Source organism: Amborella trichopoda, chromosome 2, assembly GCF_054954075.1.
Source record: "Amborella trichopoda isolate Santa Cruz 75 chromosome 2, AtrichopodaSantaCruz75HAP2 v2.0, whole genome shotgun sequence".
NCBI classification, from domain to species: Eukaryota; Viridiplantae; Streptophyta; class Magnoliopsida; order Amborellales; family Amborellaceae; genus Amborella; species Amborella trichopoda.
This window is the reverse complement of record NC_142337.1, coordinates 62,878,332-62,902,905: the sequence shown is the minus strand read 5'-3', so window position 1 is coordinate 62,902,905 and position 24,574 is coordinate 62,878,332. Positions and strand designations below refer to the sequence as shown.

Here is a 24,574-nt window from a genome sequence, read left to right as displayed (position 1 = left end):
TCATTAAACATTTCTAGTTTGCAAGTTACTTGGTGATTGTGACTTTCTTTTTCTTGAAATATTGTCATTCTCTCTCATTGCCCAACACGAGTATGACTTGGCTCCCTGTAAATGCTCTCTCTCTCTCTCTCTCTGGGCTCATGGAAAATTTCTCTCTATCCAGGCTCATGAAAATTGTCGAAGTAGTAGGAGCATGCGTAACGTTATGGTTCTCTTTTTCTTTTTGATCACCTGGATATACTACTGATTCTTTAATGCTTATAGGCCCTGTTTGGTGGGCTGCTAAATGCATTTAATTCTAGTTTTTTATGGGTGTGGCAATGGATTGGGCCTGGGCCAGGCCGCCGCCCTTGGTCCTATCCCAGTCCAAGTCCCCATAGGGTCCAAAAAGGCCATGTCCCAGACCTGGCCCTATCCTCAAGCCGTGGTTGCCCAGCCCTGGGCTGGCCACATTTCATGGACCAGACCTTCATGTTTTAGCGCTGGGCCGCTGGCCCATTGCCACTCTTTTATGACATAACTATTATGCACCCTATACGTTATGATTTTTTAATCCCGCTTGTCTGGAAAAAGCTGCATAGATATATCTCTGATCAAGTTTAACCTCAGAGCCAAAAAAAACTTGTTTTGCCTTCACTCACATTTAATGTTAAGTGATACTCTGCTCCCAAGACATTAACATGCGTGAACATTCAGGAAAAAAAAGGACCTCTACATGAACATGTATGTAAGCCTCTTGTTAAAGTAAATCTATTTTTGAGATAGGATTTTTTTTACCTAATTTTTAAGGATGTGTAACCTTTAACATGGAGATCATGAATATGAATAAATAAATAAAATTTTAAAATGACAAATAATAATTCTTTTAAGAAAATATTTGGACCTTTAGTTTCGGTTGTTTTTAGATGGACCACTTATTTGCATCCATATTTAAGATTGATGCTTTATAGCTCGCGGACAGCAAATGTATAAATGCGGTCCCCACCCCATGAAACAATTTTCCTTTGTAACATAGGGAGGTCGGGTTTTAGACGACATTAAATATTTTGTTGTGAGAATTTTAGAAGAAATATTAAAAGAAGTTGTGCATGGGTCATGCATTGAAAAGATCAAAATAGGAAAGGAGCTGAGTCATGGTGGTTGCACCCCTATATACCTAGTTACCACTTTGTGGTTTTCAATCCTACATACACCATTCATTGACACCTTCAAAAAACTACTTAATCTATATGAAAAAGTGGTAGGGGCTTGTTTTCCCCATTGAATTACCAAAAAAATAAAATGCAAAACACTGTAAACATTGGTATCTATGACATAGGTCATACTACACCTCTAATGAGTCTAACTAAATGTTACTATTGGGCTTTCCATATGCCTTTTTTCATCTTTTTTTTAGGTAGTTCACCTGGGTAGGGGTCCCCTTCTCATAATAAGAATGAAATACAAGATGTCATATTTTGGTGCTCTACTACCCTAACCACCTAGCGTCTCAAGCTCAAGCCGAGGCTTTTTTTTAATATTATTATAAAGAGTGTTGTTTCTATAAGGTTGCAACTTTAAACAATCCAATTAAGGTGTACCTCTAAATTTAATCATAACATGTAATTTTGGTGTAAGAAATTATTAAGGTTATCTTAAATCGATTTTCATATCTAATTATACAATTTTAAACTCCAAAAATGGTTAAAGTCAAGTAGATCTATAAACATATAAAATCCTTTAAAATGAACGGTCTAGATAATATGTTGCAAAAAGTACTATTTAACTCAAAATCTTTATTTTGGTTATATTCATATATCTCTATACCGAGATAATCAATTAAAGGGTTTTTCAACATTAAAATAACTTTTTTCGATGGATTTTTGTGGTGCATCCGTATTTCTAAATTTTAAGGTTGCAACCAAACATGAACTTTATCTTGTTATAAAAGATTTGCCATCAAAATTTTGGCAGCTTTTCAGTGACTTAAAAAATGTCGGTCGAATCATTGAAAGCCACATTGCATGTACCGAGATGATCAACTAAACATTAAAACAATTTTTTCCTATTGATTTTTGAGGTTCATCCGTATTTCTACGTTTTAAGGTTGCAACTATACCTAAACTTTATCTTATTATAAAAGATGTGCCATCAAAATTTTGGCAGCTTTACAGTGACTTAAAAAATGTCGGTCGAATGAGTGAAAGCCACATTGCATGACTTTATTTTTAACAGAACTCTGGAAATTCTCACACAATAGTACAACAGTCAAACAAGCTTGAGAGTCCATAAATGTGAGTTATAAGAGCCTACGAATGTGACTAAAGGCGGTCTATGAAGGTGGGTTTGATACAAAGTTTTCAGTACTTCGACGCGGCTTCTTTCTCTTTCTCTTCAATTGTTCCTGGTCATGTTTCATTATAAAGCTTATGCCCACAGATAAAACGTGTTCCTTTTGTTCACTTTATTTTTGTCTGTGCCAAGGCCCGTTAAATAAATAAAAGGAAAATGGTTTGATAGGGCTGCCGTATCCAAGTAAGTAAAACTTTCATCTTATAATTCATCGAAAATTACAATTCAAGCATTTCAAAAACTTTGACATTGATCATCTTGGTTTGAACACTATGTTTGTGGAAAAACATTAGTATTTCAAGTTCTAAAAGTAGTGTATATTATAACAAATTATCTAGACTGTCCATTTCGCCCTAAAAATAAGTGTACATAGATCCGCAAGATCTTCACCATTTTTTGAGTTTCACATTTCATGGTAGGTGCTGAAAATTGATTTTAGAGTCATCATAGAGATTTTCATTGCCAGAAGTTCTTTCCCGACAAGGATTTGAGGTGAGGCTTTATTTTGTTTTCATAAAACCTAAGCCTTATTAAAACCTCATCCCGAGCCGTAGTATGTATGTGTGTCTCAATTATTTGCAATGAGCACTCATTCACGGTGCTTTCCTTTAACCATCTCTCTCTCTTCAGCCATTCATCATGAACCAAAAACAGAGACAAGGGTCCAGTTAATAACGCACTACACTTTGTAAAGGACGGTTCAAGTTTTGCTTCCTTTTTTTTCACTTTTTCTTCTCACTCTTTCTTCTAATTGATGAACCTCATATGAGGGGCCAATGTGTGTGCGTGTGGGGAATGTTGCTCCCTGAGTGCTTGTCATGTCAAGTTTGGGGTGATTTGTGAAGCCTTGTTAGCCTTTGAAAGTGCAATTAGGTTATTAGGCTTTGAGAGTGCAATTAGGTAATCATTTGAAGTTAGAGAGGCGCAAGTCCTCTTTGTGACCCCCCCTTTCACACTATCTCTATAGCAGTCTTCTCAAACCATCTCTAAATGGAAATCTTCTACACAAACTAGAACTAATCTCTCTTTCATACACATACACATACACATACATGCGCGTAGATCTAATCTCTCTCTCTCTCATACACATACACATACATGTGCTTATGCCCAACTTGTTTGCCTCTCTTTCTCCTTCTCTTTCTCTGTCTCACCCGCATACACACATACGCAAATCAACAAGATAAAGACAAAAAGAAAGAAATACAAAAGAGACTTGTTGATTGCCAAAACATACTCTTTCATCTTCGACGGCGCACGCCCTCATCCCCCCTCCCTTTCTCTTTTCCTCTCACATATTTTTTTTGTTTTTGCTTTTTGTAATTCAGTGGGAAAGACAGGCCCTACCCGTTTTTTCAAGTAGATTAGGAATTAGTTTTTTGAAAGATTTAGTGGGGTAGTATTAGTGTGGGATTGGAAACCACAACATAACTAAGGTGTGGAGATGCTACTACCACGACCCTCTCTCTCTCTCTCTCTTACATGCATGTGTCAATATGTTCCTCTTATATGCGTACCTGTGCAAGCACTTGTGTATCCGTTTCTCATATGTGCATTCACAAATAGAAAAATTCTTTATACACCGGGGGGGGGGGGGGGGGGGGCACATATCTACATTTGCTCCCCCAAGGCATAGGACATCCATCTTAAAGATGGATGTTACTTGGTATTCCCTCTTGGAAAAATAAAAATCAATAGTCTATAAAGTTTCTTTAAAAAATATCATTTTTAGCTTTTAAAATTTATTTTATTTTACACATTCTTGATCTCTATATCAGAGATCATATACATCTTAAAAGATTTGGTCCAAAATTCATCTCAAAACTAGATTTTAAAGAGGGGACACATAGTGCACATATGAGTCCTTGGACTCACAGAAACCCAAAATCCATCTCAAAAATAGACTTCAGAGGGGACGCATAATGTACATCTGAGTCCTTGGTCTCACAGAAACCAAATCCTTCACAAATTCATGTACTTGCTCTTGAAAAGTAGTCTTGCCTAATTTAGACTACTCCCACTCTTTTGTGTGAATTGGGGTGAAAATAAGTGGACCCAAATAGTCTTATTGCTGTCCCCAAACAAATTGCTGATAAGTGCAAGCACTCTAGCCCCCACTACAGAAAGCCCCTCCCTTCTTTATGAACATCTGTGCCATCTTTTGTTGGTTCCCTAGGGGCTATGGGGTGCACATGGGTCTACCCCTATGATTGACTCTGTTCCCTTTTCAGGTTCTCTAGTGCAAAAAGTGATCGCTTCATTGGAGCCCCACTTCCATTTTCTTTTCATCCTTTCCAATTTTTGCAAAATCATTGAACACTTGGAGCCCCACTTTCATTTCTGTTTTCCCATTTAATTTTCCCACAGACTCATTGCACAAATGCAATCCCCATTCAAATAAAAGCTTCCAATACACAGCAATCAACTCCACTCACTTACTTTATTTCATTTTCATTTAGATTTTGTGATATTAAGAAAGAGAAAGTGCCCTAGCTAATGGATGGTGTCACATTGGCAAAGAGCTGCTACTTGAATGCTTGTGGGGTATGCTTGCAAGCACAAAGAAATGAACATGAAATTTACCTCTTTATAACACCAAGAAGCCAATTTATTATTACAAGTGAATTTTCAGTACACCAATTGTTCATTTTATGAACACATGTGAATTTTCACTACACCAAGCAGCCAACTTATCATTACAAGTGACTTTTCAATACACCAACTAGCCAATCTATAATTTCATGGGAATTTACAGTACACCAAGTGACCAATTCTATGATTACTTGCGTATTTTGGCAAAGTCAAGTGACTTCTTGCCCTCAAGCTTATTGGTGACATAGTATCGGCTGTAATCTCCATGATTGTAAGTCCGATACTTGGCGAGGTTCTTGTCATCAATGAATCTCGGGAGGGGACCGATGTTGATGTTGTAGCTTGGGGCATAGAACGTAACGATCGAAAGCCTATCCTTCTCCTTGTTTGTCACCACCCTGTGCTCAATGCTTTGGTACTTTCCATTTGTTAGAACCTGCAAATTTGCATGATCAGTCAAAAAATTTCATCAAGAAACAAGAACAAGTTTTGGCCTAGAAGAGTAGTTATGTAGTTCTCAAGATCTATTAAGATGTTTTTGATATATTAGAGTACAAGAGGAAATTTACATGAATTGGCATATATTTCATTTGGACATAAGTGTCTGCAATCCTTTTACCATTATTAACTTTTGCATAAGCATTAATTTTGAAGTGGGGCTGTTTGTCTAGGCTAGTTCACAAGGCGTCTCATGGCTTATGTTAGCACAATACTGTAGACAGACCCAATAAGAAAACTCCCATCTTTAGGGAAACTTTTCCATCTCCATTGAAAAATAATCATCATTAATCTCACCAAAAGTGATTAGCATAGGGGGTTAAAGATGTTTTAAAGTTTTAAAATTTTAAAGTAGATCCAAAGTAACAAATCTTCACTCAAAAATACAAAAGTTGGGTGATTTCATCCATCTCTAGAACTTGGCACAGTCTTTGCATGTGGACATAGTTTCTGCATATGTCATACTCCTTTATTGAAGCAAGTTGCTTTTGTTAGTCTTGTTAGTGATGATACTAAAAGGGTTGATTATTCTAATTCCTTGCTTTCTCTATTCAATCTTCTCTTTTCACTGTGAATAGTTGATAAACTTTTCACTGTGAATAGTTGAGAAACCAAGTGTTAGGAAAGGGTCCTGGAAATTAGTTTTCATACTTCGATCGTGTCGCCGATATTTATAACGAGGGCACCTTGGAGGGGCTCGACTAGGACCCAATCGTTTCCCTTACGGATCTGAAGGCCAGCTGAGCCTAAGTCTTGTTGCAAAACTGTGATTGCACTCCCATCAGAGTGGGGGCTCAATCCCAAGACCAGGTCTGGTCTAGGGCATGGTGGATAGTAATTCATCCTCACTGCTTGCACTGCCTCACCAAACATTTCATTAAACATCTCTTCTCTTAAACCCAAGCTCCTTGCAATGGCCCCTAGTAACCTTTGACAAAGCCTCCTTATGTTCATAGAGTAGGTCTCCAAGGTCTCACTGCAATGTTACAAAAAAACAGATTAGAATAATAGACAATAATAGTGGTGGAAGTTGAAGTACATTATTAACAATAGTAGTACATAAATACAGGCAAAGGAGAGGCTTTCCTTAAGGTATATGTGTTCATTGGGAATATTGATTCATTACCTAAGTTGTTGTGGTTTCTTAGGCCATAGGAGAGGATTTCTTATATGGTGGGGGTGGATCCCAAGAGCCAACATGTTGCACCAGTCAAGTTTCTGGTCTTCAGAGAAGATGAAAGCATGGCCATAGCCTTGCACTGTCCCTGGAGCCATTGGGTACTTTTCTTTCTCTTCCAATGGCAGCATAAAAAACTCTTTTGCCACTCCCTCCATTTTCTCCAACAATGCTCTATCGACTCCATGATTCACAACCTAAAAAACACAATAACATAAATAAAATCATTCCCAAACCTGTGCTTTAAACAACAAAAACAGTAGCAGCAACTGTTACTACTACTACTAATAGTAAGTAGAAAAGAGAATGATAAAGAAATATTGTGGAGTTTGGTCATGACAACATGATAGCTAAGGGCAAAATATAGAAAGGAAATCTGACCTGGAAGAAGCCCCATTCTTCACATGCCCTTGCTAGTTTTGCTAGCTCATTTTGTGACTCTCGGCCTAGTAATCTCGACATGTCAATTACCGGGACTTGGGTCGTAGAACGATTAGTCGGGACCCTATCAGGCCTCTCACAATGATCACGCACATACCTCTCAGGTACAACAGCCGGTCTGGTTCTCCTGAGCTCTTGGACATCATCAACATGGCCAATCTTGATCCCTTGAGGAGATCTTATGGTGGTTGCCATATAAACTAATAGTTTAAAATGATAGCTGCAGTATAACAAACAAGTTTGTTAACAAATGTTTGAGCTACTTCATTCTCATGAAGAGTGCATGGGACTATATATATATTTGTGTGCATATATGCATATATGTGTATCAATCATGGATGATGTCACCCCCGGTCGCATCGCCGCCAGTTGCATTTTCCGTGAGGGTTGACGTGTCGCATCCTCCTTGAATGCTGTCATAATCACTTTCCAAGAGACAATAATGTCCTCAAATTTTATGAAAAATAGCAAAAGCTACAAACTTCCCTGTAAAGACTAGTGTTGGAGGATGCTAAATCATTTAGTCCTACTATGCATATGTAGCCCAAGAGGATGTTAGAAAAAGAGAAAAGAAAAAAGAGAACATAAACCAGAAAGAATCACCTTTCATCAACTTGAAGTTTATCATTGTGCATGACTTATGTGATTATAAAATAACAAATAAAACAAAGTGTGGAGCCACCAAAACAAAATTTTTGGCAGTTTGGGAATCCTTCAAAGCCAATAGATTTCATACTCCCATTGGACTATACTGTCCATTTATTTCCTTGGCTAAAACCCAAATGTAGGAGTAATTTTATGATTCCAAATTTTGGAGATGTGCCTCTTCAATCCCGTAGATTAATCTCAATAAAAAAACTTTTCAAAGCACTTTATATGCCCTTAAAAAAAAAATGTCAATTAAAAAACTTTTCAAAGCACTTTATATGCCCTTAAAAAAAAAATGTCTCAAGAATGAACTGAGACCATCAAATATTTGGAAGGTGAGATCCAAGTCTCAGGAAACTCTTTTTTTTTATTTTTTATTCAAAACTGGTGATCCTCGTATGGTTCTCAAAATTTCAAAACAAAAAAAAATCCTTCCACTAGTTCTTGTGACCAAGGGAGTACAGGTGCTTCTCTACAAAAGCCTTGGGGACACAAGTAATATTTTCCCTAGGAAAAGGGGCATGTTTGCATTGAATGAAGCCAGCCAATATAGTTCTAGGGCACAAATTCCTCTGCTAAAAGTGTGGGTTATGAAAACCAAGGGCATTTATTCAAGATTCCCATCCTTACTATAATTGGTCCCCCATCTCCCGACCATAATGCACATACATTTCTTCATAGGCACTTTTCATTTATATGATTAAAATAACCTTCATACTATGAGTGGGGTTGAATGCTCTTACGTCAATACACGTGAAAATGACCATTATTTATGGATTCTATGAAAAATAAATTAATAAAAATACAAACCATACTAAATACCAAGGCTTTTATGTTGGTCCCAAAAGTGTAGGTTATGGAATCAAAGCCAGTTGGGAGAATTCTTAAAGAGAAAAATGATATTTCAGAAAATTCACAAAGGGAAGAGTGGTATCTTTGAAACCATAATTCCTTCCACTCCATTGATTCACCCACAAGAGGATGGAATGTTCTACTAACAAACAAAGCTGCAGAATCAAAGCCACTTGGAGCGAGAGAGAGAGAGCTATCGAATGATCTTCCTAGGGAGAGAGACACTGTGATGGTACCTCTCGCAAAGTGAGAGGCCAATTTCTTGTAGTCAATCAGTTTTTAGAGACGATGTGTGGTAGCCCTTTTAGTGAGAAAAAGCCTTGGTTGTTCTGAACCAATGTTGTCAAATTCGCTTCGTTTAGGTCGAAGAGGCAGGATTCTTTAGATTTTATGTTAGACTACCGATAGGCGAAGCTTGGTGCTGCCGCTTTTAGTCAGATTCACACCGCTTAGGTTAGATTCGACCGAAGCTTTGTCTTCTTCGACCCAAGCAAATAAATATTTATATAAAAGTATTTTAATTTTAATTTTTATTGGAATTTTTATTTTAATTTTTTTATTATTTTTATATATTGGTGCTACCATTTCGGTCTGATTCGAGTTGCTTCGGTCGGATTCGGGTAGATTCAGTTGAAGCTTCGGCTAGCAAGGAAATGTTATATTAAAGTTTTTTCTTTTGAAAATTTTATTTCTAATTTTTTCATTATTCTTATATATTTCTATATATAAATATGTAATTTATTTTTATTAAATTAAAAAAAATTAAAGTCTTCCCCTGAATTGGTCGAAGTACCGAATTGTTTTATTTTTCTCATCAAACCGAAAAAGACTTCGAAGTGAACCTGACAACATTGCTCTCAAGGCTCTCTTTCTAGACAATGGTTCAGCCGGGGAGCGATCCATGTGAGATGTTGGTTGGAAAGATGGTTTAAAAGAGTTGCTTGACTAGTGTTTATTGATGACTAGAGTTCCAAAATATGTTATGTGGACCTGGAAGCGGTTTCACGGGCCTAATCGGTAGACCAGCCGATTCAACTGCTCTAACCGAGCAAGTCCCAAGCGGTCAAAAAAGTGTGAAAAAAAAAAAAGTATAAAAAAAATCTACTAAAATATGAAAAGCATATAAAACTGATTAAAACTAAACACATTCAAATGAAGTTGAGAATTAATGAAAAAATTGATTTTAACCCATTTTATATTTGTCAAGGGCTATTTTTATTTTTTTAAAAAAGATGGGAAAACATAAAAGTGAGTATTAATGACCAAAAATTTTTTTAATCTTTACCATAATGTAAAGAATATTTAAAAATGCATTACAAATCAAATTCTTTATTTTTGAGAATTTATATATATTTTTTGAAAATTTTTTTAATACCGGTTGACCACCTAACCACCCAAAATCGAAACCGGCCACTGACCGATTCCAATCTAACCGAGTAGTTAGCGATTAGATCGGGCGATTTTGCGAACAATAGTAAGTAGCTCTTTTGTGGTAAGCCACATATATCATTCTCATGTTGTATGCATGTTTTTATGCTTTATTTCTCATTATCATGTTTGATTTCCACTAGCCAGATTTATCTTTTTGGCTGGTTAAGCACATGATGAAATCCTAATATTATAAATAGTGCACGTACTATGCTCCTGCAGGGGCATAGTGTATATCTAATCCCTATCTCAGAATACCTAATTGGGAGGATCTTTTCAATATGAAATTATGGGTATCACCTAAGAATCATTAGATGATTATTCTCGGGAGAAAATTTTTGAAATTTGAAGTTTTCTGACACTTAGATCCCATCATCTAAAAATTGGAGGCACCTATTTAATTTTGAAACATAATTTTTTTTTTCAAGTGCGTGTAGGGTGCAATGAGATTAACCTATGGGCTAAAGAGGTTATATCCCCAAAATATGGGACCTAAAAATTAATCCTGCTTTTTTATGTGTTTTTACCTGAGGTATTAAACTGACAATACACTCCCACGGGACGATAATATAATTTGGAATTATAGATTTTGCATATAACTATATAAGATAGTTGTTAAAACCTAGCAATAGAAAAAAATTGCTGCATAGTCAAAGTTGGTGGAGAGAGAGATCTTGTAGTATATTGACATTTCCTTATTAATTCCGAGCTTTGATTACGTGCCCAATTTTTTAGACTAAACCCTAGGAAACAACCAAACAATGTTTGACACATGTTTGTTGGTGTAAACAGATTGAATGAGGCTTTCATCACCATGTTGTGAGCTCACGGCACATGATTCAGTCACTCAGTTATGGTTTTTGTGGAAGGAGCACTTGCAAGCTGTCCACTCTCTTAGTGCAAATCAACCTATTAAATTCCTCTTTCTTTTTCTTTTTTCTTTTTTTCCTTTTTATGACGATCTTTTTAGGTTTTTGCATCCAAATGTCATGTCTAGAAGTTCATGGAGGATCTTTGATTTCAACTTTGATTCTCAAGTTATTTAATATTCATGAACATGAACTAGGAAAAGGAACATTCACCCATCAGATCCTTGATTTTTCTTTCTAAACCACGAGGAAATCAGTCTTCTCTCTCTTGAATTGCTCTTTATTTCATGTTGCCTATCAGATTCCTTAAATTACTATTCTAGTTTTCTTGATCCCTAGAATTCTCCATGGGGCAGTTCAATTTTCAAGACTTGAGGAAATTGCAATTCGCTCAATTGCATAAAGAGGCGAAGAAACGTTCCTACTTAGATTTATTGCTAGTTTCTTCTATTTTGTTTTTATTAATGAGCTGTAACTCCATTTTAATAAATAAAAAGTAACTACTCTTGTCAAAAAAGAAGAATGGGAAATTACAGCTCTCTCTCTTTCTCTTGAAAATGCTCCTTATTTCATATTTCCTATAAAATTGGTATGAAAATATTTTCACACTTGACCGCACAAGAGATCTTTTTCCTGAAAAAATATTTTCTAGAAAATATTTTCACATGAACCAAACGTGTCATCTTGAATTTCTATTTTAATTGATATGTTTTCTTCTTGAGTTCTCGACAAGGCAATTCAATTCTCGGGCAGGCTTTCTATGCTTCCTCTAGAGCATAAAACTTATATACTTCCCCTTATCCAACCGTCCATTCTGAATGGAGGGTTAAGATTGCCCCAATCGCAATGTCATGTCTTTACACTATTTTATTTTTAAATTTTTTTCTATAAACTATTTTGACACCAAATTTTGGACATCCAATCCTCTATTAAACTCGCACTAGCGAAAAACATTAAAATAAAATTCTAATAAAATAAAATCACTAAAATACTCTTGAAAGATTCAATAGGTATTTTGGTCATTACATTTTTATCAAAAAATTATTTTAATATTTTTTATAGGTGCACCCCAATGAGAAGATGATGTATACGAAATTTCATATTGATATAATTTGTAAAAAAAAACTAAAAATAAAATAATTTGAGACGTCGGATCTAAGATCAAATGATGAGTGGTTCTCTTGATCAAAATTGGACGGTTGGATGGTAGAGAAAGCATATATCTTCTATGCTATGCTGTTGGGGAAGTATAGAAACCTTTCCCTCAATTATGTAAGAACGTACGTCCAAACCTGAAATAAGTTTTGGTATTAAAGCAATGCTTTCTTCTTGAGTTCTCGACAAGGCCATTCATTTCTGTGCAAGAAAGTAGGTCCAAACCTGAAATAAGTTTTGGTATTAAAGCAATGCTTAAAACTATAGATTGCTGCTGCAGATCGTTCACCCACCAATTATGTGTCAAATTACCAGGTCGATCAGTCGGGATCGGCAACCCGGCAGATCATTCGGGATTCACACTAAGGGAAAATACATAAAGAAATCGGGATCGGCAATCGAGGAAAATACATAAAGAAAACTAAGCCAATCAATAAACTTGCATATACGTTAGTGAAAATTATGTAAATATCCGTTATAGTTTTCGTTATTACTAAAATACCAAATACTTTTCGTTATTATTGACATATCCATTTTTTCACTTCATAACGAAAAATTTTAAAAAAAAGATATTTTTACTTTTTTTCGGTTTTTGAACAACCGAAATGGCTGGAATTTCCATTTTCAAAAATCGAAAATAAGTTAATTTCGGTTTTTGAAAAATCGCAAATGGTTTAGCTCGTTTAAACATTATAAACCCTGCTTGTCTGTCTCATTCAACACTTTGGCGCTCCACTCACTCTCTCTCTCTCTCTCTCTCTCTCTCTCTCTCTCTTCTCTCTATCTCTCTCTCTCACACACACATAAGAAAACCCATTCTACAGATTTGGTTACATTTGAAGATCAGGTTTTTCACTGATTTCAAATATCTATTGAAGGTATGTATATAATGATTTGTTGTTCGATTTTAGAAATTTACATTGTAAAATATTATGATTTAGGATTTCACACTTGAATAGAAGAGGTCGATTTAGGGTTTATTTGATGGATTTCACAGTTTTATAAGTATGGCAATTTTGTTTTAGCGATATTTGGGGTTTTTAAGAAGTATACTTTTTTTGGGTTTTTAAGAACTGTAAATTTGGAGTTTTCTTAGAAATTGAAATTTATTCATGAGTTATTGAGTTAAGTTTGTTTTTTAGTTGCAAATTTTAGTGTAATTGGAATTAGAAACTTATGTGGATTCATAAAATCACATTTTTCTGTCGTTCAATTTATTTATGAATCATGTTAGATTTATAGAGAGATTGGTTGTTGAGTATGATGCAGAGTTATGAATCTGAAGTTTCCCTTTTTCTTATCATTATTTTCTTCTTTCTTGTGGGAACTTAGTATTAATGTCTAGCATTGAGATTCCTCAAAAAATGTGTTGTATAAAAACTAAAAGTTAAAAGTTTCAAATATCAGTGATCTTTAGCAATCAATGCCTGATCATTGAGAATTTTCAACGGTTTAGGCTAGATTACAAAATTGTAGACTTGGAGTCAATTTTGAACTTAATTCAAGTATGTAAAGATTTAATGAAATGTGGCCCTAATTAGGAAAAATTCCTAAAATTAGTAGATATGGACAATGCTAGTAGTATTTCTCGTGTTGTATAAGGACTAAGCTTTATGAAAAAAAACCTAAATTCATATCTAAAATTTTATTGTTAACTTTAATGTAGTGTTATCTTAGTAAAAAGCTGATTTTATTTGTTGATAGATTGAGTAGCTTAAAAATGGAGATTTGTATTTGAATTATGATATATGTATTGAACATTTTGTAAATGCTTGGGATTTTAGTGAATATGAATCGTGTCCATCCATATGAGAGACATCCATGAGGTCTTCAAGACTCTAGTTTACTATAGCTGCATCCAGAACATTTATCCTATTACATTTGAGAATGACAGGTATATGCATATATTCATCTATTCTTTCCATTAGTTTGTTATTTTTTAAGAAATTATAGTCCGTTTAAACATCATACGGGAAGTACATGCATATATATTGTGACCCATATGTTGTCTATTTGCTGTATTCCAGGAAAAACAAGAAATAATAATCGATGAAAAAACACATCAATTAAATGATTGGGATCTAACCAATGAGCAAATGCAATTAGTGAACACGTCTAGGTTGGGTGCTTTATCTATTATCTAGCTAGATTGAATAGAACATCCCTTGGTCGCTGCCAATGCAGAGAGGTAGTATTCTGAGAATAATTCTTTTCATTATAACATTCAAATTGGTGAGATAACACCTACATTATTTGATGCTTACGATTTATTGGGACCGGTTATGCATGACGACCATACTACATGTCGTCCAATTAGTGACCTCTAAGAGTTTATAAAACAATTTGAGTATAATCCCCACTGGAGGCAACTTGGTAGTCATCAAGCACTCATGGTTGAAGCCAACTTTCATCAATTGCCATATGATGCAACCCTTGTGCAAGCTCTTAGGCATACCTGTGCATACGTCATCTTCCTCATTAGTATCACTATTTTTTCAAATCCATCGCAGTCAACAATGCCAACAAGGTATTTACAATTTTTTGAGGATATTGAGGAAGACGACAAGTATGCTTGGGGTGCGGCAGCCATCTCATATATATATATATATATATATATATATATATATATATATATATATATATATATATATGAAAAATTCTTCACAACGCTTATAGGTAAAAATGAACAGTGATTTTGCCTACTCTTATCACCGTCCAAAGTTCATCTCACGGGGCACGATTGTCCGGTAGTGTTTCATTTTTCATTTATTTTTCTACAAATCGAAATAACCTAAAATTTTGGAGCGTGTGTACATCTTAGTGAGGCGCACGTAATAAAAATATATAAAAATAATAATTCACGAAAAACAAATTGATAAAAATACCCCCTAAATTTTTCAGGGGTATTTTCGTCAATTTTTTTCATGTAAAATATTTTTTTTATATTTTTCATAGATTTTTTATTTTTGATGAACACACGCTCTAGATTTTAGGTCATTCTAATTTATAAAAAAATTTAAAAATGAAACACTACCGGACAATCGTGACCGTACGATGAACTTTGGACAGTGATGAAGGTCGGCGAAATCACTGTTCATTTTTGCCTATAGGCATTTTGTAGTACATTCCATATATATATATATATATATATATATATATATATATATATATATATATATATATATATATATATATATATATATATATATATATATATATATATATATATATATCGTTTCCTCAGAAAGGCTTGTACTTTCAAGCAAAGACATTTTAGTGGTTCAACCACTCTTATGCAAGTAAATTATATATTCGTATCTTACATAAGCATAATAGTTTAGACTATTTTCTAAAAATAATTATTGCTTATCATGTCTTAATATAATGCAGTGATGGTCTTATGAGCATATTATCCATATGAGGCCCATACCATATAGTATCTCTCCATATATGCCTAGGGCAAACAGATAGGAGCCACCAAATATTTATTATGGTCATAACCTGATGCCTCCCATTGAATAAAAATTCGATAACCTCCAACCTAATAAGGTTAGTGTTAACTTTGATATTACAAGATTTATTATGGAATGATTTTGATTGTTTTTTAGTATTTGTAATTGTTTGTTGGCTGATTTCATATCATATGACATGTAATATGGAATCCTATTTCAGGCTTAATGATGTCATTTCAGATGATAGGCGGCAGGAATTCGAAACCTTAATGTGCATAACAACCCTGATATTTGACAGTATTGCCGAGCCATACATACCGGATCGTGGGTGCCGACAGTTTGGAGCTAAATAGGGCATTATAATAAATCTCATTTATGTTGGTAGGAGGTATAATAGACAAAATGGCTAGAAAGATTGAAAAAATGTTAATTATGACAAAATTCATCATTGGTTGACTCGACATGAGCACATGATACTAGACATTGAAGTGGATACTGACAATGGATTGCCCTCATAGAAGTACAGAGACTGGTACAACCGAGTGACCCATCCTATCATCTATAATGCAGCTACCACCACAAGGCATAATGCAACCTGTTAATTAGAAAGAAAAATTGGTTCTTGCACATTAACCACATTATATAATGAGACCTCAAAATTATGAGGACCAGTTAGTATGTTTATATTGTCTTGAAAATTGTTTTAATTTTGTACTTACCTATCAATTCCATAAAATTTTGTTAATATTATATTTACCTGTCTTGTCTTTGCAGGTTAGTGCAGTTCAAGATAGTACTGTCATGTTAGCAGAGGCACTTACATTTAGACAAAAATGGTATCCTGAAGTTTATAATCATGTTAATAATGCGCTTGAAATGCTGTCTAGGTTTATAATTGTGGATGTTAATGAAATAGAAGTCAGGATGGAACATTTACAATATCAAGTTAATGAAGAAACCGCACATGATGAGCCCAGAAGTGGTATAGTAAGTGAAAGTAGTTGTGCTTCAGAAGACATGGCCTCATCCACACAACTTGCGGTTGAGGAGCTCAGAAGGCATAATACCCGAAAGAAGCAGCATCAGCCCAAGAGAATGTAATGACTACTAATTTTGAGTTGAGTATTTTGAACAGTTTTGTACTTTCGAACATTTATAATGTTATCATATTGTAATGAACTCTGGAGCAGTTAATGTAATGGTCTTTTGGTAATATTTGAGTGTTTTGATTTTGAGTACATGCATTAATTTTCTAAGATAGATTATACCTTGGATGATCAGTACCGTTAGTTTCAAATGGTGAGTTAAAAATAGGTTAATTTTAATTTTCGATTGTTCAACAACCGAAAACTTAGAAATTTCGGTTGTTTAAGAATCAAAAAGTCTGAATTTTCGGTTGTTGAACAACCGAAAACACAACTGCAAATTACAGAAGGTTTATGGTAATGAACATTTGTTTTCAATTGTTCAACAACAAAAAATTCATAGTTTTCAATTGTTAAAGAATCGAAAAGTCTGAGTTTTCGGTTATTGAACAACAGAAAACACAACTATAAATTCCAAAAGGTTATGGTTTGGAACATCTGTTTTCGATTGTTCAACAACCGAAAAATCATAGTTTTGGTTTTTGAATAACTGAAAATTTTGAGTTTTCGGTTGTTGAACAATTGAAAACACAACCGCAAAGCTTGCATGTAGGAAATCCTGACACCGTGATCGCGTTGGACATCATTTATAATGCCTTTTACTGTAATTTTTGGTTGATCATGAACGTGGGTTTTAATTTTTTTTTGCCACCCAATCACTACAAGCTAGTGGCTGATGGACCCTCCCCATTGGATCATTACATATGTGCTCATTAACCATGGACTTCACTTTGAAGTATATTGTGCTGCCAACTCGTAAGCATCAAACTTGCCATGTGCATCCTTCTGACTTACAACTTGCTCACACTCGCCCTCCTTATCTTTTGTCAAACTTTAAAACAAAATTATTTTGGATAGCAAAATCAACCAAATAATACCGGCATTCATTGACATTTTCAAAAAATTAGTCAATTTTCAATTGAACCTCGTTACCAATTCTTTTACATGGTCTCTCAATCGGTTTAATATCCCCCTATATCATGCTTTGGTACAAGGTTGGGCTTGGCCGCCACTTGAATCTTCTCATATTGATAAAGTAAATGAACGTTACGCCGACTGTTGACAAACGATAGAGTGTAAGATGAAACAACAATTTGTGCACATAAAAGAATAAAATACAGTAAATTCGACATGAAAATGTAAGTTGCAAATGTACCTATTCCTTGCAAATGGCCCATCACCAACAGGTTCTTCCATTCGGAATTTCATAGATCTCTGCTCCGGCTCTATTGCAAAGGCAATGCATACAACAATACTCGAAGACTCTACTCTCAACATAAGAAGATACATCTATATCATCACTTACATTAATCAAATCAATGCCACTAGATAAAGTTGTGTTGTGGTACATAATAGTCAATTTGTTTGGATCACATGATGTTAAATTTCTAAAATGACTTTTTAGTTTATCCAAGGAACTATTTCCATTATACCTTGTAACTTTCAAATTTTTCCTTTTATAAACAACACTTTTGTCATCAGGATTTGTCTTAAATGACCCCCATATCGATTATTCAAAAACCAATAAAGAATAAAAAAGTCTTTTTTTAAAAAAAATTCGTTATGAAGTGAAAAAAAAGACATGCGGGTAATAATAAAAATTAGTTGCTATTCTGATAATAACATAAACTATATGAGATATTTACATAATTTTTCATATAAGTTATAATGAATAAGTAATCTAAAAAAAAGTTGAATATTTTAGAAAATAAATAATGTACAGTGGGGGATTCAAAACCCAAAACTTTTGTAAAGGTAGAGCTCTGCCCAAAGCATCATTAGTGACTCATGTAACTTTCTAATAAAGATTTTGATATATTACTAATGATTGCCGACCCAGCTCCAGAACGGACCAGTCTAGGGCGATATCTGTCAAGTTGGGGAATCCTTAAACATTGGTATTGACGATTGATATTTATTTTTGGACATTTACAATAAGATCCTAAATTTTTGATTTCTTCTTAATTGCCACTTTAAGCCTAATTCAAAAGAAGTACTTTCGAACTGCCTCAAATGCGAAAAACAAAGCAAGAAACAAATAATTAGACGTTGATATGAACTTAGTAAATGAACAGCCCAAAACCTAAAAAAATAAGAAAAAAGATAGAAAAAAAAAATCGAGGCATTTGACATTTTAAATGTCGGACTTTCGAACCACCCAAATATTATTTTTTTTTTTTATTGAGGTAGATTTTGAAAGTTGGACTTTCAAACTACCCAAATACCTAAGGTTTTTTTTTTTTTTTTTTAGGCAGTCCAGAAGTCCTAATTATTAACTACATGCAAAATAGGAAAAATATCAACCATTTTTTAATGCTGAAACTTATTTCGAAAAGTGTCAACTATGAAATTTATTTCAGGCTTGAACAAAAATTTCTCTAACAGTTAAAAGACTAAAATTAAAAATATAAACTCAAAGAGAGTGCCTATTCAAAAATGTAGAGGCAAGTCTCTATTTCTGACACCACCTAGGCGAGACCATAATACGGTTAAGAGTCAAAATTGATCGAAGAAATACAAGGGTGGCTAAATACTTTAAAAAAATCCAATTAAACATGATTTTTGAAAAAAATTACATTAAATTTGAAAGGTAACCAATTGGGGCCTATAGTTCCACAACTTAGGGTGGATGGAATGGGAATCAAAATATATGTGTTGAGGGTGACTCATTAAAAAGGGATGTTTGGTGATTGTACTTGTAATATTTTTCATTGTTTCGCAATAGAACAGGCCTGGGTTCGTCATCCCCACTGATTTAAAAAAAAAAAAAGTTGTGTAAATCCCTAATATGATAGTATAATATTGTATTGAAGTAAATCGTGACGTATTCAAATGATATTTGAGTGGAACTAGGTGACCAACTTCCATGAGAATCTTGAAAATTTTCTATTCCCAAAAAGTAATATAAAAGTATTCAAATCAAACTTTGACATCATATTTTTCTTGAATTCATTTATCAAACTCGAGGAATTTCTTGTAAACATCATGTCATTAACATATGTGCATACTATAAGAATTTCATCCATACTTTAGGCTTTCACATATAGAGTTGGTTCACTCACATTTTGTTGAAATGGTTGTAAAGGAAATATTTGTCAATTTAGCTATCCCATGCTCTAGAAGCATACTTAAGCCCGTACAAAGCTTTGTCCAAGTTGAGGACTTTATAATCCATCACTTTGATTTCAAATCCCAAGATTTGTTGTACTTCTGCGCTCGATAAATCGGCCGGTCCAACTTGGAACATGAACCCCTTTGATCACAAACTCAAATCCTAAGTGAATTCTCTTAACAATTTAGTTTGAGAGAGATGGATTCTCTTTTTGCTAAACCCTAAAACCCTTAATCATAAATCTATATTTAAGAGATAGGATAGAAGAACTCCATAACCTGAAACCTAGAGTTCTTTCACAATGTGAGAGAGAGATCAAACATGACAGAGATAAACTTTCTTAAGAGAAAGATAGAAAGATAAGGTATAGATATATTTTTTGGTAATCCATTTTTATAGGCTTTGAATAAGATTAGGGTTTTTTAGGGTTTTCTTTGGCTTGCATCTTCTTATGAGATGGAACATAGACCGTCGATCACGGATGACTTATGGGGTGAGAGATCTGAGTCATCCATTCCATAGATGGGCCATCAACATTATGGAAGATGCTTGAACTATTATCTCCCTTTCCTTAAACCATTTTTCCATCAATATATTTAAATAAAATAAATATAATATATTTTATAAAATTGCACAATCCATGTCACATATTTCATAAGGATATTTCAAATAATCTCAAGTAGATAAATACTACCAAATATAAATAAGATAAGATCCATATCAATTCAAATTGACCATATCTCTTTAAAACAAACTTGATACAAAATAGATAAAGTCATGGTCAATATATCCCTTCCAAAATTTGACTACATGCCATAAATCAAACTAACCTTATCTTAAAAGCAAACAAGAGAATCCAAAGAGGGTAGGGCATGCCACCCTTTTGTGGCACATGTGGGCCCCCACCCACATGCCACATGGTGGGCCCATGTGGAATATGGGCCCCTATGAAATTTTATAAAAAAATATTATTTTTAAAATTGAATAAAATAATTTAAAATATATATTTGAATTTTTATAACTTTGTAAAACAATAACTGTATTTTTATAAGTCCAAAAATCACAAATAAAATATTAAGAGATTCATAAAAATTCAAATAATAAAACTAAAATCATTTCAATAATAAAATGAACACAATTAAATTAATATGATGGGAAATGATCCATATGGTTTTAAGAATCAAATCTGTAATAACGGGGTACTCCACCTTCAAATGTGGACTACAGACTACACTAGCTTTATCGAACCGACCCAGTGTTTCCCTTGATCCACAGTCCAAGCAAGGGCTCCTTAACAGGTCACCAAAGTCAGGTCGATGAATCAAGGGGTCACAATCCCAATCTGTGGATTACAGGTCCTCCCCTAGATACGAATCAAGGTCGCCTAGATCTGATGCGACAATAGCTCATATGGTGCATGGGGGTATCTCTCGCACATGCATACGCTTCACTTTAAAAGGTGGATTTCTAGCTTTCTTGAACGATCTATCGATATGCAAACCTTGTGATGACACATGGATGAGGCTTTGGCCCCCATCACCATCACACACAAGGGTTACACAATCCCTCGGCTCACTCATCCGGGCATATTCTCCGACCTCATCAAGGGCTAACACATTAGAACCCTTCTCGGTTTGTTCTTTATGCCCTGGTGACATGGGTTTTTTCCAACCGATTGGCCTAGATCGTCAAGCACAGTCTAGTATCTACAAACATCGTTTGCTTAGTATGGTCCACGAGGGACTACACACCCACTGAGTTCATGTTCCACTATATCATTTCATTTTACAAGCACTCATAAGACTTTTAAAGGCCACATAAACCCAACATCTCCCACTTGACCTTTGAAGGCTTTATATTCTCCCTTTCTCACTTTCTCTCATTCCCACCTCTCTCTCCCAATTACAATATCTCTCTAGCATTTTTACTTATTCTCTCAATACATTAATTATGGCTTTCGCCTTTAATCCTTTCACAAAAGGATTTATAGAGACAACATATTTTTCTCTTTGTTACTCTGATCTCATCTAAAAAATGATCGTAGCTCATCTTTCACATTACATCGTAAATCATGGACCTGTTGTCACAAAAGACCATCACGTACTCTCATCGCATGGGGTCATATGTTCATGGGCTCAAAAGAGTTCTTCAAATAAGCTGCTCCCTTTTGTAGCCATACAATTAGCACCAAACATTTAGGTTCTACGGGTGAACAACATTATAGTCTGTTGTTCCATTTTACATGCCAAATACCAGCAGGTGCTCCCACTGAAATTTTTAGTTTATCTAGATCTCGATCTTTCTCAATCTCGCATCATTCCTCAGGTGATAAAAACATGGTTTTATATGCTTGGAGTTCTTATGGAATCGTGGCTCCTTTGCCATGCATATCGTCACCGTGCTGTCGCAGAAAATTCTTACTGCCTCACAACGCACGATGTGAAAGTCAAGTCAATTAAGAAATTTCTTAATCCATACGACCTCCTCGATCACCAAACAACACGCCACGTACTCTACCTTCATGGTGGATAATTTCGTTACATCCTGTTTCTTTGATTTCTAAAAAACTGCACCCCCTTCAAGCATGAACACATATCCATATGTAGACTTCGCATCATCTGGATATGTGAGATAGCTTGTACCTGTATATCTGAATATCCAAGCAGCTAAAAAACCCTATAGCAGCTTCCACTCAATTATTGCACATACAATATATACATTCTCAACATTCTTATGCATATACCATGAGGTAGCATATCAAGTCTCATGCAATATATAATTCAGTAGCCGTTGGTTTCACAATATGCAAAAACCTTAATGAACCACAAAGGTTCAACCACACTAGACATCTTGGTAGGAAATTCATACAAACCAAATTATCTAATCAACACAACATATGTCAAGGAAGCCTAATATGATGTCATTTCTACAACATTCCCTATGGTTTAAAGTCTTACGTAATCGAGAATTATAAATAACTAGAAACATGAATCAAGGGATATAGGTATTTAAAAAAAAAATAGTGCATGATAGTATTTCTCTCACTTTAATAAATACCTTCAAGACATAATGTGTTTCTTTTTAATAAAAATAAAATTGACTTGTATATATATATGTATTCATAAGCAATAGTTCTATAATAGTATGACACGTTAAAATGATTTTCATTTAATGGACCTTACAAGACTGTGTGGTTTTCTCAAAACCATATTCATAGACTTAGGCTTTTTTCAAATCATCCAATTTAATTTTAAAATACATGCTTAGCCTTCATAAATCATTTTGCCACATTCATCTTTAATTTCCTACCAAGTCAAGTTCATGGCCACAAAAACAAATCATATATACCATTTTATAATTTTATCCAAAATAAAGTATAACTAAATAATGTCTATTAAAGCCTTGATAAAATACTTCATTTTTGGCAATTATAGAGAATTTATCAAGAGATCATCATCACATGCAACACATCATATTATAGACATTATTGAGATGATGGTCGCCAAGACTGAGTTCCATCAGAACTCTCCCTTTGTGCTTACATATTTGAATGAGCCATACCCATCTCTCGTGTTTTAGCCTTAAGACTCAAAGCCCTTGATCAAATCACATATCCATGTGTATCACTACCTTAAGTAGTTCATACTCAAGCACAAGGAGGCACAAAAATACAAGGTATTCAAAACCAGTTCTTTCAAATTTGTCAATACTTATCACTTAATGTCCATACACTCCATACATATTAATAAAACAATTAGCCAAAATATAACCAAAGCATATTAAACAAAGTTATTGAATCTTCTTTCCCTATATGACCTTACCATGTAATGTGAGATAGATTTCATACCTCAAAATCATGTAGTGTGGTACCTGAGCTTCTTTATTCATCACTTTTACTTGTTTGACAAGCTTTTGTGATCTTGGAAGGGCACGCAACTGATAGAGAATATATTAGTCATTGGTTTCACATGTCACGAAGTGTCCATCTCTTCGGTACTTAAATTCTCCTATCTTACACCATGAAAAAAATATCTTCTTCATCCCACTATTTCAAATATCACAATTTCGATTCTCCCACTGATCTTTAGCGTTTCTATGCTACTACCAAGTCTCTTTATATATCCCTTCATTTCAAAGAAACCAAGATGCTTTTATAGGTATTGTATTTCTTCTTCTTTCTGCTATTTCCAGATCTAATACTCTTCACATAGAGTCTCTTATCTTGCTAACTCTACATTACATCTCTCTAAAGTTGTATTATAATAAACCATATTCATGGCACACTATAAAGCCTTTTAAAATGAGTATTAAATGTCTCTATAATTGGGAATTCAAGGATGTGCATTAACATGTCATATCTTTTAATTTACTGCAGCATAGAACATGAGCATTCCATGATAAAAATATGACATCTGTCAACTCATAAAAAGTTTATTTTCGAATCCTTCTGAGTATTGAAATATACTAAAAAATATAAAATAATGCTCAGTTCCATCCCTAAATTATACGATATAGTGAGTCTTCGTTCAGTGACATTTAGGTCACAATATAATTTTTTCAGTTGAAAATTAGGTTGAGCACCTCTTAATACATAACATTATAGTTTAAATCCCAAATAATACTTTTCTTTGGAGAAATAAATAAGTGACATTCACATCACAAAATAAATTATACTGCAAAATTTTAGGATAAACACAATCTAGTAAAATTGTCTTTTCTCTCTACCATCATGGAGTTTCCCTTTCAAACCAATTTTGTTTGAAATTAGATACATAATGATAGCATATATATTTCCACAAGCCTCATATGATTTTGTTAAGTAGGCCTGATAAATATAGATATTCATGTCTCAATAAAGAATATACCAAATTGTA

General features: G+C 34.2%; 1 protein-coding gene and 1 long non-coding RNA gene across 2 annotated transcripts; one reads left to right on the top strand and one right to left on the bottom strand.

Moving 5' to 3' along the window:
- The first annotated feature begins 2,456 nt into the window (after positions 1–2,456).
- LOC148783417 (uncharacterized) lies at positions 2,457–11,353 on the top strand. The gene is made up of 2 exons (XR_016050077.1): positions 2,457–2,514; positions 10,760–11,353. It is a non-coding gene; the product is annotated as an uncharacterized LOC148783417 (long non-coding RNA).
- LBO1 (2-oxoglutarate (2OG) and Fe(II)-dependent oxygenase superfamily protein) lies at positions 4,918–7,305 on the bottom strand. The gene is made up of 4 exons (XM_020674067.2): positions 6,980–7,305; positions 6,548–6,795; positions 6,073–6,397; positions 4,918–5,359 (listed from the first exon to the last, which is right to left on the bottom strand). Exons 1-4 carry the CDS (start codon positions 7,232–7,234, stop codon positions 5,111–5,113), a joined length of 1,077 nt encoding a protein of 358 aa, XP_020529726.1. The 5' UTR covers positions 7,235–7,305; the 3' UTR covers positions 4,918–5,110.
- Positions 11,354–24,574: the final 13,221 nt, after the last annotated feature.

Excerpts from the sequence above, each read along its gene's own strand:
- LBO1 (XM_020674067.2), bottom strand. The coding sequence starts at position 7,234 with ATGGCAACCACCATAAGATCTCCTCAAGGGATCAAGATTGGCCATGTT. Across the intron at positions 6,796-6,979 it reads AAGAATGGGGCTTCTTCCAG|GTTGTGAATCATGGAGTCGA; the intron begins GTCAGATTTCCT and ends TGTGTTTTTTAG. Across the intron at positions 5,360-6,072 it reads ATATCGGCGACACGATCGAA|GTTCTAACAAATGGAAAGTA; the intron begins GTATGAAAACTA and ends GCAAATTTGCAG.